This window comes from Heteronotia binoei, chromosome 14 (assembly GCF_032191835.1).
Source record: "Heteronotia binoei isolate CCM8104 ecotype False Entrance Well chromosome 14, APGP_CSIRO_Hbin_v1, whole genome shotgun sequence".
NCBI lineage: Eukaryota > Metazoa > Chordata > Lepidosauria > Squamata > Gekkonidae > Heteronotia > Heteronotia binoei.
In genome coordinates, this window is record NC_083236.1 from 14,671,811 (window position 1) to 14,689,990 (window position 18,180).

Consider the following 18,180-nt stretch of genomic DNA (forward strand, 5'->3'; position numbering starts at 1 on the left):
ATCTCTCTACTCGGTACTGGGGGTGGTGGGGGTGGTAATTTCTAGCTTGGAGGAACTGAGTTGCAGGCAGGTGCAATTCAAAATTCTCCCATGCTAAATCGACATTATTCATTTAGCATATAGTAAGTTTTCAGGATTCGATCTATTCCAAAGTGGTGGCAGAACTGATAGCCCAGACAAGGCCAGTCTCATCAGATCTTGGAAGATATGCAGGGTTGACTGCAGTTAGTACTTGGAGGCAGGGCTTTTGTTGTAGAAAAAGCTCAGCAGGAACTCATTTGCATATTAGGCCACACCTCCTGACATCACTGTTGTTTCACGCAGGGCTTTTGTGCAGAAAAAGTTCAGTAGGAGCTCATATGCATATTAGGCCACACCCCCTGACACCAAGCCAACTGGAACTGTGTTTCTGTGCGTCTCTGCTCAAAAAAAAAAACACCTAGGGTTGCCAATCCCCAGGTGGGGGCAGGGGATCCCCCGGTTTGGAGACCCTCCCCCCACTTCAGATTGTCAGAAAGCGGGGGGAGGAGAGGGAAATGTTTGCTGGGAACTCTATTATTCCCTATGGAGATTTAGTCCCATAGAAAATCAGGGAGAATTGATCTGCGGGTATCTGGGGCTCTGGGGAAGGCTGTTTTTTTGGTAGAGGCACCAAACTTTCAGTATAGCATCTAGTGCCTCTCCCCAAAATACCCCCCAAGTTTCAAAAAGATTGGACCAGGGGGTCCAATTCTATGAGCCCCAAAAGAAGGTGCCCCTATCCTTCATTATTTCCTATGGAAGGAAGGCATTGAAAAGGTGTGCCGTCCCTTTAAATGTGAGGGCCAGAACTCCCTTTGGAGTTCAATTGTGCTTGTCACAGCCTTGATCTTGGCTCCGCCCCCAAAGTCTCCTGGCTCCACCCCCAAAGTCTCCTGGCTCCCCCCCCCCAAAGTCCCCAGATATTTCTTGAATTGGACTTGGCAACCCTAAAAACACCCCTGCTTGGAGGGGAAACAACCAAGGAAGACTGAGGTTGCTCTGCAGAAGGCAGCAATGGAATGCAGAAGAAGAAACCACTTTGGGTCATCATTTGCTTTGAACAACCCATGGTTCTGGAATGACACTGAGTTGGTTGCAACTTGATGGTCCACAATTGTTAAGCGGTGGCCCCTGCACAGCCTACCTTCCCCTCCCTTGAAAAGCATGAGGGGGGCTACAGTCATGATGCCTCTCTCTCCAGCTGTGGTCAATGCTGATGTCAAGAGATAGAGACAACCCTACCCACCCGTAGAACAGCGACAGGTTCTCTAGGTGGGTGCTGCACATTACCCTTTTGTCTACATTTCCCCCTAACAGGATGGCAAGAAGCAAGAAGGTACCTTGACACCCAGACACCAGTTTCTACACAATGAATCTGAGAGAGTTTGTTGAGAAGAATCAGGGTTACCGGCAAACAGTCAGAGCTAGTGTTCCCCCTAAATTGAGTTAGTGTGAGCTAGCTAGGCTTCCCAATCCCCAAGTCCCAGAGGGGGATCCCCTAGTTTTACAGGCTTCCCCCCTCCCCCAACCAGCTGGCCAGCGGGAGAAGCCCCGCCCCCACAGCCATCATGCACCTCCATGAACAATTCCCATAGGGAATGATGGGGAATTGTTCTACGGGTATCGGGGGCTCTGGGGGGGCTGTTTTTTGAGATAGAGGCACCAAATTTTCAGTATATCATCTAGTGCCTCTCCCCAAAATACCTTCCACGTTTCAAAAAGTTTGGACCAGGGGGTCTAATTCTATGAGCCCCAAAAGAAGGTGCCCCTATCCTTCATTATTTCCTATGGAAGGAAGGCATTTAAAAAGATGTGCAGTCCCTTTAAATGTGATGGCCAGAACTCCCTTGGAGTTCAATTATGCTTGTCACAGCCTTGCTCTTGGCTCTGCCCCCAATGTCTCCCGGATCCACTCCCAAATTATCCTGGCTCCACCCCCAAAGTCCCCAGATATTTCTTGAATTGGACTTGGCAACCCTAGAGTTAGCTCACAGTTTTTTAGCCTCTGGCTCACACATCTTTGTCTTAGCGAAGGAAAAATGGCCCCAGAGCAAGCTAATCTATGCAGTAGCTCCCAACTTTCATGCCAGTAGCTCACAAAGTAGGATTTTTGTTCACAAGATTCCACAGCTTAGAGGGAGTATTGGTCAGAGCAGTATTTCAGTACATTTCAGCACAAAATGCCACACTGCACATCAGTATCAGCCACACGGCAGTGCCTACTTCATAGGGTTGCCAGCACAAGGCTGGCAACCAGTAGGAGACTAAAGAGGTGGGTGGCCCTTGCCATCAATGTGTTGAGGTCATGTCTAGTCACATGAGGAGTGACATCAGTGCGTCGGGAAGCTGCTCCTCGCCCTGCCATTTCCCCCCTTAGTCTTCTCCAGCTGCCCAGCTGAGAGGTGGTGGAAAGGTCCCACAGGGGCTTTCCATCCCCAGAAGAAACCTGGCAAGCATAGCTCATTGAGAATTAAAGTAAAGGGAGCAAGAATTAAATATGAAAAAGAAGGGGAAATAATAGCTATCGTTTTTCTGTACTGGGAAAACTTATGGGCTGACTTTCAATGGCTTGACAAGGGGTGGGGAAAGTCTGAGAAAAGTTAAAATTAGCACTCCAGATTGGTACAGCAGATTGGAAGCCCACTGCTCCTCCTATCAGCAAAGGTGAAGAGAGATCAGAGAAAGGAAAGCAACTTGATTGGTCCATTTGAACATGAACTAGCTGTGATGGAGTCTTTGGTATGAAGGCAATGAAAGCAGCCTTTGCCACAACTTTTAAACCTTGATTGCCTTGATCTTGCCAGGCTGAGTTTGCTTCCCTAGACACTTCTGATGGTCTGGCATACGTTAGCTCCTTCGTTGATGATCCAGTCATGGTCACAGGGCTCAGATTCAATCATGCTAATCTCAGCTTCAAATTATTTTCATCAGCTCTTCCATTTTGGTCTCATGATCTCTGTAAAGTCTCTCAGACTATTCCATACTTGGCAAATGCAGTCAGGCTAAGGGCTAAACAAAATAGAAGGGAATAAAACCAACAAAAAAAGAGACTTATCAATCTTGGCAGCAACTGGATATCTAGTCACAGCCGTGCATTCCAGGGAGCATCTGCATCAAGAGACCCCACAAAACCCCCTGGAAATCATTTGTCGACATTAGTCTCTGAGGGTGGACCAATCACACTCAGCAGCAGAGGTTCTGAGTGTTACAGCAACCAAGAGGTTTATTTGCTGCAGGTGTATCCTATACTGCAGGGATCCCCGACATGATGTCTGCCAAGTGGGCAGGGCCTGATTGGGCTTTTGCCCAGCAGCAGTGTTCCCTCTGAGTTAGCGTGAGCTAGCTCACAGATTTTTAGCCTCCAGCTCACACATTTTTGTCTTAGCTCAGAAAGGATGGTCCTAGAGCAAACTCTTTTATGCAGTAGCCAAATCGCTCACTAACAACTTTAATGCCAGTAGCTTACAAGACTTCACAGCATATCTTCTGCCTGAAATGATGAAGACTTACCATTAGAGTTATGCATAACCTTGCTCTCTGACCAGGGCCGGCTCGCCCACTAGGCAAACTAGGCGCTTGCCTAGGGCGCTGAGAGGGAGGGGGCACCCAATTGGGCTCCCCCTGCCCATGACAAATGCCTAGTTTGCCTGCCTGCCTCTCTCCCCTCCACCGCCGCACCTTCCCTTCCCTCTCTATCTGCCCACCCTCTGATCGCTGCCGCAGCACCTTCCCTTCTTTCCCTTTCTGGCCGCCCCTCCAATCACTGCCATCACACCATCCCTTTCCTTCCTTCCCTTTCTGCCTGCCCCCCCAATCGCCACTGCTGCACCTTCCCTTCCCTCTCTTTCTGCCCGCCCTGCCCCCCCCGATCGCCGAGGCTCAGCCCTACCGGCTTAGACACAGCCAGCAACTTATCCCCACTCCTGCTGCCTACTCGCAAGTAGCCCCACACCTGCCACCTACTCCCGAGTAGCTACACATATACTCATGAGTAGGCAGCAGGTGTAGGGCTACTTACGAGTAGGTGAAAGGCGCAGGGCTACTTGTGAGTAGGCAGCAGGCCTAGTGAATTGGGGCGGGAGTGGAGCTGTGCTGCCTGGGGCGCCAGAAGGGCTGGGGCCAGCCCTGTCTCTGACATTGGTTCTGACTCCCATGGCAGATTTTGTCATTGACTCTGCCCTCTGTGGCAGCCATTTTGTGGTTGCGCCTACCACCATCTGCCAGAATTCCAAAGGTGGCCACAGCTGGGTCAAAAAGATTGGGAGATTGCTCTAATGAAGAGCTCAGGAAGTTCTGCATTTACCTAATTTTGCCTGGCAATAACTCTGTTGAATAACTTAAGCCCAAGGCTACCCTGCCAGGTTTATGGAGGTGGGATATCCAAATCCAACACGAAGTAACTACTTGGGAGTGTGACATGATAGCTTTTAAAAGGGGACAAAGGTGTCACCATTCTTAGTTGCCTTCAAGAGATGCTTCCTACTCAGTGTAAGAAATGTTGTCTCTTTGGCTGAATTTAGATTCCAGTCTCTATAGCTAGACACTTCCAAGATGGTGTGAAATCCTGTGGCTTATGTGAAAGAGCTGCTGGTCCTTTATACTGTTGTGGAAGGCCCACTTCTTTGAGCGCTGAGAAGTTCCATGGGTAAGCATTTAGCTGGGCTGGTTGCCTTTGGAGGAGAGCACTGAAGACCGATGGTGTTTTGTGGTATTTGCTGTTTTTACAATAAGCAGGAGACTTGCAAGGTATTTATGTGAGGGGGTAAAAATCACCCCCTTGCTGGGCACCATTCTTCTTTCATCTTGCTTCATTCTCTGTTCCTTTCGGCATCTGAATTTCACATTTTTTCTAGAGAGGGAGGGCTGTCTCTTCCTATTGATTCCCCACTCCTCCACTTGCGCCTGCTGGAATGGCCTTGGGCTAGCCATAACTCCGGCAGAGGTTGTCCTTGAAAGGGCAGCTGCTGTGAGAGCCCTCTCAGCCCCACCCACCTCACAGGGTGTCTGTTGTGGGGGAGGAAGATAAAGGAGATTGCGAGCCGCTCTGAGACTCTTCGGAGTGGAGGGCGGGATATAAATCCAACATCTTCATCTACCTCACAGGGTGTCTGTTGTGGGAGAGGAAGATAAAGGAGATTGCGAGCCGCTCTGAGACTCTTCGGAGTGGAGGGCGGGATATAAATCCAACATCTTCATCTACCTCACAAGGTGTCTGTTGTGGGGGGAGAAGATATAGGAGATAGTAAGCCGCTCTGAGTCTCTGATTCAGAGAGAAGGGCGGGGTATAAATCTGCAATTCTTCTTCTATCTCTGATGGGTGTTCAGGCAGAGCTATCTCCTAATACTAAAGCTCATTGAGAAAATATCAGCAGTCCTTCAGATACATCATTGTTGTTCAGTCGCACAGTCGCGTCTGACTCTTTGCAACCCCATGGACAAAGTCACGCCAGGTCCTCCTGTCTTCCACCATCCTCTGAAGTCTGCTCAAATTCATGTTAGTTACATCAGTAACGCTTTCCAGTCATCTCATCTTTTGCCATCCCCTTCTTCTTTTGCCTTCTGTCTTTCCCAGCATCAGATCTCCTTCAGTGAGTATTCCCTTCTCATTTGGTGGCCGAAGTATTTGAGCTTCAGCTTCAGCAACTGACCTTCCAGAGAACAATCAGGGTTGATTTCCCTTAGGACTGACTGATTTGATCTTGCAGTCCAAGGGACTCTCAAGATTCTTCTCCAGCACCACAGCTCAAAAGCATCTATTCTTCTGCGCTCGGCCTTCCTTATGGTCCAGCTCTCACAGCCATACATTACAACTGGGAATACCATCGCTTTGACTATACGGACTTTTGTTGGCAGGGTGATGTCTCTGCTTTTTATTATACTGCCTAGGTTTGTCAGGCACATTAGCATACCTTTTATCATGTAATATAGAATGTCCAAGCCCTAACAAAATTTTAGCAGTAAGTGAGTTGAATTGAACCAAAATGTCCTATATATTTGATTCATATGGGCATGGCGGGGGGGGGGGGCTGGCCTCTGAATTTTGTAATTTACATGAGCAACATATTTTATTAATTTATATATTCAATTTATAGCCTGCCCTTCCCTGCACAGCAGGGCTCAGGGTGGGTGACATCAATAAATTAGGTTAAAAACCTTAAACAAACATTTAAAACAACCATAACATGTATAGTAATCAATAATCAACAAGATGGCACATAGAAAGCGCACACAGTGCCTCCTTCTCTGGCAGTACTAGAGGGGGAAGGAAAGGCAAATGGAAGAGGCGGGGGGGAGGCCTTAGCTATAGGGCCTGCAAAACTACATCAAGTTCCACAGGGCCTGGATCTTACTCAGTAGAGAGTTCCATCTGGTTGGGAACAGTCAGACACCCTTTGAGTCAGGGATCCCAGCAGATTGTTATCAGTTGAGTGCACTGTTCTGGGGGGGGGGTGGCATACCAGGAGAGGCGGTCCTGTAGGTTTGCTGGTCCCAGACAGTTTAGGGCTTTAAAGTTAGTATCAGAACCTTGTATGATCTAGTATTCAATCTGGAGCCAGCGCAGCTGGCGGAGCACCATAAGAACCTGTGCTGCTGCATTCTGGATCAGTTGAAGTTTCTGGGTCAGCTGCTGTGTTGAGCAAATTACAGTAGTCTTATCTGGAGGTGACCGTTGCATGGATCACTGTGGCTAGGTCAGAATATATGTACCCTGATGACAGCAGAAAAAGTCCACATTCTGTAAGCTTCCATTTTGTTTGTTGTGCAGAACCACAAAAGCAAAGATATATTTACATGCAAGTGAATGAGCTTAAGGTAATTTGTGAGTGTGGTTGCATAAATCAAAAAGACTAGTAAACATAATTATTACATTATGTGGAAACATCAGAGAAAGAACACTTCTTCATGGCTGTGTCCAGATACATTTGAAAGTTTTCTTCGCTCTGATGACAACTGTCTGGAGTAGGCCCTCACTAAAAACCTCCTCCTTCAGTACATCCAGGACTTGTTTTTTGGTTGAAAAAGCCCAGCAGGAACTCATTTGCATATTAGGCCACACACCCTGCCAAGTCATCTGGAATTAAGTTCCTGTGCATTCCTGTTAAAAAAAAAAAGCCCTGAGTACATCTTTATTATATTGGCATTTTTTATTTTTTATAATTGACCCAAGCTACTTTGGAAGTTTTGGCTGAAAAGTGGGGAAAATACAGTGACCAAAATTATGTTAGGGGAAAAAAAGGTCCAATTCCTCACCAGCAGTTGCTCCACCCCCAGGCTTCTGCATTCCGTGGCTCAAGCAATCGATTCCCCACCAGTTGCTGCTCAGGTGCATTTTGACCGGTGTCTCCCTCCAATTTCCCCTACAGCTTCCTGTCTCTAAAAAACATGATCAAGAAGCTGTGGGGGAAATTGGAGGAAGCCGCGGGTCAAAATGCACCTTTGCAGCAACTGGTGGATAACAGCTCTCTTGAGACACAGAAAGCAGAAGTCCAGGGGCAGAGCAACTGTTAGTGAGGAATTGTTCTAGGAGTGTTTGAAATTCCCTTTCCACTTGCAAGAACTGTTACTTCCGATGCCATCACATTATCCATGAAAGACAGTTCCCATATATGCCTGCATATATGCCCATTCCGATAACACAGAGAATGATTCAGTTTGTCAATAGTTTAAATGCCTTGCAGAGTCCTAAAGATTGAACAAGTAGACCAAAGATCAGTGTCTGATGGAATCCACTTTCAGCACATAGCCCAGGAGTCTGTGACCAGTTTCTCAACCAGGCACTAAAAACTTCCACTTTTAACCCACATGATAGTAAAGCTTCTAATTTTTTACCAGAGACTGCAATCTGTGCACACTGACTTCTGAAGGAGGGGGGTGGGGAACGAAGAGGGGAAACCAAAACCCTTGAACATTAGACTTCACTTTCTCTCTATAATTCCAGGATTCTTTTTACTGACTCAACACTCCCCACCCCCACTTTCAGTAGTCTCCAAGGTCACTTCCTCCAGGTGCCATTTTGGGTTGCTATGACAACCTAGCATGCCACCCAAATGCCAGTTTTTATTTTTCAACGTGCAGAGACATCACTCTCCAACATTTCTGGAGACTTGGGACATATATCCAATCAGATTTCTGCCTCTCCCCCAGGTTTACCTGTCCCAGGATAGCCTTGGTTGCTATCCATTGCATGGATGGTTTAATCTGCACTTTGAGGCCAGAGGTCACAAAGTAGAATTTTTGCTCACAGGACTCTGCAGCTTAGAGGGAACATTGCGTGGTGGTCACTTTATTGAGTATGTTGCCTGAGAAGCTGTTTGCAAGGGAAGCTGTTGTTTAAGGGAAAGGAGCCTACAAAGAAGCCTTTGGCTAGAGCAAGGGTCTAACGGAAAGGAGCAGCAGCTTTCGGGGGATGACCTTTCTTTGCCCGAGGGCTTACAAAGCCGTAAGGTTGGAGGGAAGGAGAGAGTGGAAAAGATGGACGGTGTCCAGTGACTGGGCCTTCGTTGCGCCTTCTGACCTCCCTCTTTGAGGCTTTGCACTCGGCACAGCCTAGGCTCGAGGCTGCCGAGTTGCCTTAGCTCAGAGGCCGGCCTGCCCCGCCGAAGGTTTCAGTGGAAAATCCTACAAAATGGCAACTCGGAAGGCTTTCTATGGGATGGAGGTTAGCCGGGAAATAGCCTTCAGATCTCCATGACTGACGTACACTGCGTCCAATCACGCTCCCACTATGGAGAGCTTTGGACTGGGGTGAAAAGACAGGTGGACTCTTAGAGGTGGGCCATATGATTAACAGACACTCCTTTCTTCCAATCAATACCCCCAGCACTGATCCGGGGGAGTCCGTTCTCGCTGACCGAGACCTTTGCTCGGAAAGTGAGGAAGGTGGGAACGAAAGGGGCGTAACCCAATCGCACGCCGCCAAGAGGAGCACGGTGCGATTGACGTATGCTCTGCGCAATGAAACGCAAGAATGTATCGAGCGACAAATCTCGTGCCCATTCAGAGATGCAAGTTCTGAAGTTTGTGCTTGATTGACAGAGAAGCTACCCAATGATCTCGAAGGAGTTTCAGGAAGCGACCGTACAAGTCCTAAGGTGATGGGCGGGCAGTCCAAACCGCCTCAGCGTGTGCTCTCAAAGCATCTTGCTGGTGGGAGGGCGAAAGAGCGCGTGACGACGGCTCGGATTGATGGGCACTTCGGCCAATAGAATCCGGCCATCGGAGGCGCTTATCCAATGGAAGGCGCGGATCGGGTTAGCGAGGGCATCGCAGCGGCCGTGGGTCAGGTAGGGTGTGAGAAGTTAGTGGCGCTGCTGCTGCTGTGAGGGGACGGAGACGGCGCTTCCCCCCCTCCCCTCCTCCCGCGGCCTCAGCTTGGATCAGCGCGCGATGCTTACGGACGGCACGGCCGCCCCGACCCCCGCCGGCGATGAGGAAATAGACCTGGTGACGCCCCGCGCTGCCCCGGCCGCCGCCGCCGTCGTCGAGGCCTCCACGGCCGGGCCTAACCCGCTAGGCTTGCGGGCCGTGCGCCTCTTCGGAGAGGCCGGGCCCTGTGGGCCGGCGGGGTCGGCGACAACTTCGGGAGAGGCCGGGGCTGCTGCCGCCGCCGCCGCCGCCGCCCTCGACTTCAAGCTGGCGGCCGCAGTGCTGAGGAGCGGAGGCGGCGGCGGGTCCGGCAGCGACGAAGACGAGGTCTCTGAGGTGAGAGAGGAGCGGAGGCGAGCTTTCGCTCTCGGGCGGCGGGGGCAGAGCTGCTCCCTCCCTCCCGCCCGCGCTTGGCGGCTGAGGCCGACCCCGCCCGTGAGGCCTCATAATCTCTCGGCAGGCCGGTCCGGGACATAAAGGAGGGCGGAGACCCACCCAGGCGCCCCCCCCCCCGCCGCCGCCTCGGATGCGCCCGGGGCCTGCCTGGCTCAGCAGTGGGAGCCCGAGCACCCGGAGGCATCCCCAATGCCGGGCTCTGCGCGGCGCTTCCCTGCAGCGCTCTTGCCCCCCCCCCCCGCCGCCTGCTCGGGCCGGATGATGGCGGAAGCAATCTTCGCTTTCTGCCGTACCTTCTCTCCTCCTCTTCCCCGTCTCCGCCCGCAAGGACTCACTTTGCTGTGCAAAGTCTTGCTGAATGAATCCACCCCCCCCCCCCCATCCTCCAGACTAGCGCGAGAGACAGCGGTGGGGGGGGCATATTTCTCTTTTAGGCCAGTAAGCCGTAAAAATCCTTTTGACAGCTATTGCACCTCGTTCCTATTGTTTTGCGGAGGGAGGGAGGGAGGGAGGGATGGATGGAGGTCGTGATGCTGATTGCTGCCGTGGACGTTGCTTCCGTGGTTGTGTAAGTCTGCTGTTATTCCAAACGAGGGCAATCTTGTGTGTTGGGTGTATTGAAAATTCGAATGCAAAAGGTCCATAAACTTAGATAAGGCAGGGTAACCTCTACTCTGTTTCACTTAATGTGCCAGTTTATTTATTCAAATTTAAATGTGTGCCAACAACGCTGGAGGATTACACATCGGGTTTTTTTTTCATCTGTATGCTTTTATATGTGTTTATATATTTAATGTGTTTTCACATTTCATAAATTGTATTTATGATAACACAGTTTATATTTATAACAGGTACATAAATTATATACCTTTACTGATATTTTGTTGCAAAAATTTCCTTCAGCTTTTTGGGCAAAACTGCAATTTTTTGTTTTTTAAAAAAATCACAGAAATGACTCTGTGGGCAGGTAGGCTAATGAAAAATTGTTGTGGGCTCATTTGTAATTCTGACTTGGAGATTTTGTATTAGCTAACTCTTTGCTGATGTAATCATAGTACATATTGTCTTTTTATATCTGGATGTGTTGTATTCTTTGGAAAAGTTTAATAACTTATTTTTTAAAAAAATTAGTAACTTTGTTTTGTGGATTTTTAGTTTAGAAGTATTGCAGATAGGTTTAAAATAGCATAAAATGACAGCGTTACATAGCCTGCAGAATATTATTAGGATGTGGTAGCTTCCGTTTTCTTGAAAAATGTTCATAGATGAGTTTGAAAAATTATGGTTCATTTTGTTCTAGGTGGTATAGAGTAAGTTTTCAAAAGGAGGATCACTCTTTAAGAATGGTATAGAGTCTAACTAGTGAGTGATCTGACACAAAAACCTATAGACATGCAGCAAAGTAACACTGACCTTTAATTTGTAACACCAGTTTCTGCAAAATATATGCTTATTGTTTGGCTACTATATTCTCTGACATGATGAAACTGTCCTTTAACCAAGTGTCTTTGAAACTGTTCCTTAACCAAATTTCTTTCAAAACTTGTGCTTTCAGAGAATCCTATCCACGCTGACTTATCAGCTGAGATGCCACAGAACTGGACTATGTTGCAGAGGATTCTGGGACTGTACTGTGGCACATATTAGCATGCTGGCCAGGCCTCTTAGGCTTCCTTGTTGCCCTGAGGGATCCAAAATAGACATGATAGTGTCAAGTCTGTTTAATTAATTTGAAGTCTACTCCAATTACATGTCTGTGATTTTTAAAGCAGAACAGTATAAGCAAGTGAGGAAAGTTAAAGTATCTCTGCTCCCTGCAGGTGCCTATCTCCTAGCTTTTTAAAAACAATATAAGTGTTTGGCTTAGGATCTAAGTGCTAGGGGTAGGGAGATGGCAGAGAGATAAGTGGGAAGTGGGTTGATTTATCCCCTGTGCTCTGAAAATTGGACCTCCACTCTGTAAGTCACAAGTTTGAACAAATAAATCTGGAATTCATCAAGAATACACACTAGAACATAGCTAGAGCATACTGTGGGTGCCCACTGCAGGGAAAGATTGCTAACAGTGGGTTTGCTATCTTCAAGGGATGTTTGTTTGCTGATGAGCTTCCAAGAAACTCTTGTTCTCCTAAACACAGTTTGAGTATATTGCCTTAAGCTAGTGTGTGCATTCTTTCCCTGCTCTTAGTCTATGTTAAATCCATCTCTTGCTAAAAATTGCAAATGTCCCTATCCTTTAGCCTTGGTGACAAAAATATTGATGGATAATTGCACCAAGTCTTTTGAATGGAGTTAAGCATCCACTGTAAATTGCAGTGCTGTGAAAATTATATGAATTAAATGTTAATTTAGTTTGTGTATATTTGATGCTTAACCCTGGACAAATTATTCAGTGCTGATCTAAAGGTTGCTATAGGTAGAGGTACTCTGTCATGTTAAGGCTAGAAGTATGTGCTATGTCCAGAGGTTTTGCAAATTCAACTTTCCCCATAATATAGTGGAAGAATACTTCTCATAGAGATCAAAGTGCTTTCCTTGGTTGGGGGGACCACAGCATACAGACTGGAACATTGCCGGCATTAGGACCACATGGCAGTTAAGAAACTTCACAAAATACTATCTTACCTCTATTAAATCATGGGGAGAAAAATTGTCTCCGGCTAGGAAAGGAAAATAATTTTCCCTTTCTTTAAACTTTGATTGGGCTGAAAAAGTAGAAGTAAAAACAGTTCAAATAATGAAATGGTAGGGTTGGAGACTAGATAAGAACTTAGGGGAAACGTGTGTGTGTAAAGAAAAAGAGTGTTATTGAAAGGTCTTTAACAGTCAGATTTATATCAATGAAATGCCTTTAGTGGCATGGTGGGGGGAGTCAAAGGAAGTTATATAGAGAGGTTGTAGGGGGTATTTGTCAGGGAAAACGTGGCAGTATAACGTTGAGAATGAAGCACTGTTATTTCTCCAGTCAGGGTGAATATCAGTCATTCACTTGGAAGAAAATAAAAATGTACTTGGAAAGATGATTGGTGTGGGGGCCCAACCTGCTACTGCATGTCAGGGCAGGTTTTGCTTCTGAATTGTTTCCAATTGCTAGCTGCTTGATGATCAGTGTCTCCCAGTAGGATTTGGGATAAAGTGGATCTCTATAAATGAAGCTTGTAAATCATAAGATAAATATATGGGATTTCTGGTAACTTCCAAAAATATACTAGTTACTGGCTTTATTGTGGAATTCTAGATCTTCATTTGATGTGTTTACCTTTCTGAACATATCAGCAGAGTGACCTGATAATTGTCATGACACTTTCTGTATTGGTCTTCTGGGTTGGAACAATAATTGAAATGATTTTTCTGTTAATCTGCATACTGAGAAACTGTTAGTGGAAGGAGGATATACATTCAGCAGTAGCATTGCTAGTAGACTATAATGAAAAACGGAGAGCAAGATGAATTAAAAGGCATTCTAGTCTCCTATGGCTCTGTTTGTGTTATTTCACTGTAGCTTTTTGCAGTCATTAATGGATTTAGCATATTGTAAAGTTCATTTATTTCATCTGGAAAATACTTGCAGAATTTCAGTGTAAGTTTAAGCCCAATTATATTGTTACAGTTCTACCAGGATTTATCTCATAAAGCAATGCTGTTGATAGGTTGTCTTGTTGTGGCTACCTGTTAGGATTCAGCCAACCTAGATTAATAGCTTTAGAGTGTTCTTGGTCCAGTGTCAGCTTTTATGGCTGCAGCCTTTTTAATCTGTGGACCTGAGAGCAATAATTTTCTGTTTTTAACAACAGATTACTGTAGTGCACTGAGTGTGAGAATAGCCCTTGAATACTCGTTGTGGTTATATGAATGCAGAAAAGGTAGGGATTTAAGTCCTGAGGGCAGTAAGTGTTAGGAGAATGGTTGACCTAGGCTCCTTTGTATCTAGTTAAAGATGATGTTTCTGACTTATTGAATGTCTTAGGCCCATACAGTTGTAACAACATATATAATCCCTGGACAATGTCAAATTTTTAAGAATCCCATGACTGGGAACTTCAATTGCCCATGTGGTCTGCATTCTTTTATTCCTCTGTCTTTCTGTGATTACTATGATGCATCTTCAGTTAAAGGTAGCAGGTATTAAGAAAGGCTGTTCTCTGAATGAGATCCTGGAGAGCTCTTACCGTTCAAGGTAATCATTTACTTGATGTAAGTCAACTGCCTGTCGTAAATACATTGAGGGTACCCACTGTACATCAAATCTACCCACATACACCCACACATATATACCTTGGGGGGGACGATGATGTCTACTCTTCCAGTATTGCTTGGAGGTGTCTCTAGGCTCTTCCCCTCCCACACGCACAATATTTTGCTGGCATGGATTTGTGAACCTAAAAATAACTTTTGAGAATTTCCTCAAAATTTAACATGAACTAGCATGCAAAGAAGTGAAAACATTAAAATATTGTTTGTTTAGATTCACATTCTACTCTTTCTGCAGATGTGCTCAGGGTGGGGAACAACTACTAGCGATAATTTAAAAAGTTGAAGAAAGAAAATCAAGCCAATAAATTCGTTAAAACATTTAAAAGGTAGGCATTGCAACATTCAGCAAACCTAATAGCTGGGAGCAGTTGGGCCACAGCCGAGCCATAAAGATCTTATTAACGGCAGCTTAGCATTAACAGGCTGCAGCAGGGAGATGGACTGGTGGATGCCCACTGCCTCAGCCGAAGGCCTGGCAGAACAGTTCCATCTTGTGGGCCCTGTAAAACTGTAGTAGGTCTCACAGGGCCCTGATCTTAATTGGAAGCATACTCTACTGGAGCCAGGGCCAGGCCAGAAAAGGCCTCCGCTCTGGTTGAGGCTAAGTAAACGTCCTTCAGTTTCAGAATAACAGGCAGATGTTGATCCACAGAGCACAAGGCTCTCCAGGGCTTATAAGTGGAGGGGCGGTCCCTTAGATATGTCAGTCCCAGACCGCATGTGGCTTTAAAGGTCCAGGGTAGGGAACCTGATTCCTGAATTTACCCCCAGCTCAGATACAGGACCTCTGTCTTTGCAGGATTTAACTTCATCTGGCTCAGCTGTAATCATCCAGCCATGGCCTCCAAAGCCCTGTCCAGGCTCTTGGGGATGGAGTCTGGGTGGCTGCCCAACAACAGATATAGCTAAGTGTCATCAGCGTACTGCTGGCAACCCAGCCCACACCCCTGGACCAACTTGGGAAGGGGGTACATGTAGATGTTAAACAACATCGGTGAGAGTATTGCCCCTTGCGTCATTCCATGTTCTAGGGATTATCACGGGGAGACCATCACAACTGAGCACCACCCTCTGTCCCCAACTGTGGAGAAAGGAAGAAGACCATTGTAGGGCAGTCCTCTGAACTCCTATGTGTATTTTACAAAATATTACGCCGGTAATATGCAAGACATACTGACAAATATGTTACAAAAGGAACACTCTAGTGTTCTATGTATAGTTTGATTTTAAAAGAAATGTCTTCCTAGTATAAAGCTTGCTTTAAAAGTATTCTTCACCTATATTTGAATAATTGTAGTAATATCCATACAATACTCCAACAGGAAGCCTAGCTTTGGAGGGCTTTTTTTGCCCGATTGCAGGTCAGAACATTAGCTGCAAATAACAGATTTTGTTCTATTATCCAGTATCTTGGAATAGAGAAAGACATAAAATTTAGTGGAAGATCTTAGGAGCCACTGATTTTAATATTTTGCCCTATTAATATATTTACATTGATTTGGTGGAGTTGTTAGTAAAGTCCTTGTTTTTGCCAAGATAATAGAGAACATGCTTCATGGTTCTGATGAAAAAATCTACATTTAGGTACACTTGTTAGCTCCAGTCAGTTTCAGAGATGCTTCTAGGTTGTAAACACTGGGGAAAGTGCTGTTATCTTGTGATAACTTGATAAACACTTTAAAAATTGCATTCTTCAAGTGAATTATTTAAAATAATTTATTGTGATACAATGTAGTCAGTTGGGAGGATTGATAAACAACATGGAACCTAGGATTACCTAACCATGGTTAAGCAGTTGGCTTCAGTCCTTTTCTTCTGTAACACAAATCCTACACACACACACCCCCTCCTTAACCTCATTTAAGTGTTCATAACAGTAACCTGAACTCAGCTGCCCTCAAAGCTGGGTTATATGGGAACCCTGACTGGTCTTACCTGTAGTCAGTAGTAGTGCCGCAGTAACATTTAACCATGATTAAAGCTAGCAGGGGAAGAGCTGGGGAATGTGTACAGTGAAGAGGGAGTGCATTATTTCTCAGCTTGTTCCTGGTTGTATAAGCATGGTTAATTGGCAGTATTTTGTCTGCAGTGGCTTAGAATATTCCCATAATTATCCCACTATTACAACAGTTCTTGTAGCTGCTTTTCATTTTTTCAGGTGTTATATAGGGATTTGTCATATTAGAATGAAATATATAAACTGTCTTGTTCAAATGCATAGCAGGATATGAAGTGGAGCTACTTGATACTATCAAAAACATAATGCGGTATGGTATAAAATATTTGGCTCTACCTTATTGAATATCACCTGCTCTTATAGCATAATGTTCAAGGCATCAGTGTGCACTCATTGCATTCTTATCATTTTCAGTGCCTAATTTTATTCTGGTAGCATGTTTTTGAAATACTGTGGGGGACGGTGTGTGGATTTCCTCAGAATCAAGAACAGCAATGCATAGCCCCAAAAATACAATCAGAAGGGCACCTTGGGAAAAGGAAGAGTCAAATTATGTAAAGTCTGTCACTAAGACCAAGCATTGGCGAAGGTCAAGGTGGACACTAAATAAAAATGTATTCAATGACTCGGAACCTGCCAAAAATCCCTGCTGTTGGATATCAGTGATGCGGGGCAAAAAACTTCCTAGAAAAATTTCCAGCGTTATATTTTTCTATGCAAAGTTTTCAGCTAACATATATAAAGTACAGCACGCATTCAACCTGTGCTTTGCTAGCTGCACTGGCTTCAAGTTGAGTACTGGATCTGCTTCAGGGTTTTTGTATTGACCTTCAATGCCCTTAATAGTCTGGGGCTAATATACCTGCAGGACAGCCTCTCCAGGTATGTCCCCCAAAGAGCTTTATGGTAGGAAGATCCCTGGCCCAGAAGACATCTTGCTGACCTTAACCAGAGCCAGTGCCTTTTTGACCTTGGCTCCAGCCTGGTGGACGTCTCTGCCTTGTAACATCCGTGCCCTGTGGGACCTAGTTCAGTTTTGCAGAGCATGTAAAACAGAGGCTTCTGCCAGGCCTGCAGTTGAGGACAGCAACAGCCAGGACTGTAGCCAGGATTTCATGTTTGGTGGGGCCCACAGCAGGATTTGTTATTTGGAGGGGCCGGGGGGCCACCCAGATTGGTGGCCCTGGGCTCTCAGCACTGTAAGCTGCCTTGAGTTCCACAAGCTAACCCCCCTTCACCTGTGCAGGCACAACAGCTCCGCTCCCCCATCCCTTTCTTATGCACCCCTCTTTCAGAGAGACAGAGACCTCTTGAACTGAAGTTGGGTGCCTGGAAGGCCAGCTGCAAGAAGACCCCACACACACACACACACACACTTGCTCTGCATGCTGTGTTAGGGAAGGAGAGAGAAAAAAACAAAAAGACTAGCAGCGATGCTGTTATTTGTTCAGAGTGCTGGTGAGTAAAGAGACAGACTGGGGGCCCTCCAATGGAGGGGCCATACAGTTGGAAAAGGAGTTTGAAAGGATGGGCCTGGCCCCCCCTCCCGGGCCCCCATTATAGTTATGGGCCTGGCAGCAGCCCACACCATGGCCTTACCATGACTGGTCCCTGATCCACCTTGAGGGAAGGAGCAAAACGCAGTGTATTCCATCAATCATTGTTGATTTTATCTGTATTTATTATATACTTTACCTTGTATGTTGACTATATTGCTCACTGCCCTGAGCCCTTTGGTGGAGGGCAGTTTATCAGTTTAAATAATAATAATAATATTATTATTATTATTAAGTGTTCATAAGGGCTGTCATGCTGCAAATGCATCACGTTTGATGGGCTAAATATGGAATATCAAGTATAGTGCTTATACTTGGTTCTGGCTTGCCTTTTGGTAATATTTGTCTTTTTGCTAGCATTTGAAGTTTAATGTTTTAAATTATTTCTTTAAACTTGAATTGCATTCAGATTTTCCCAGAGAACCTACATTACTGATTTGTTCTTCACTTCTTCCTCTCTTCCCTCCCCCCCAAACTGTTGCAGGTGGGTTAGAGGGGACCACCAGAAAAAAAACATGAGAGGGTGTTGGCACCCTCTCACCCAGGTACATGGTAATGATTGGCAGGATGGAACCCATCGCTTATGTGTATTCCTGCATTGTGAAACCATTAATTATGTCCATATAACAA

At 46.0% G+C, this 18,180-nt stretch overlaps 1 protein-coding gene across 10 annotated transcripts in view; it reads left to right on the plus strand.

Moving 5' to 3' along the window:
* The first annotated feature begins 9,239 nt into the window (after positions 1 to 9,239).
* Positions 9,240 to 18,180, plus strand: part of ANKHD1 (ankyrin repeat and KH domain containing 1) — a 143,660-nt gene continuing 134,719 nt past the window's right edge. For 9 of the 10 annotated variants that reach the window (XM_060253959.1, XM_060253960.1, XM_060253964.1 and 6 more), the window contains exon 1: positions 9,312 to 9,723. In XM_060253959.1, coding sequence (XP_060109942.1) covers positions 9,409 to 9,723 — 315 coding nt within the window. In that variant the 5' untranslated portion in view covers positions 9,312 to 9,408. The other variant, XM_060253966.1, reaches the window with a different exon arrangement.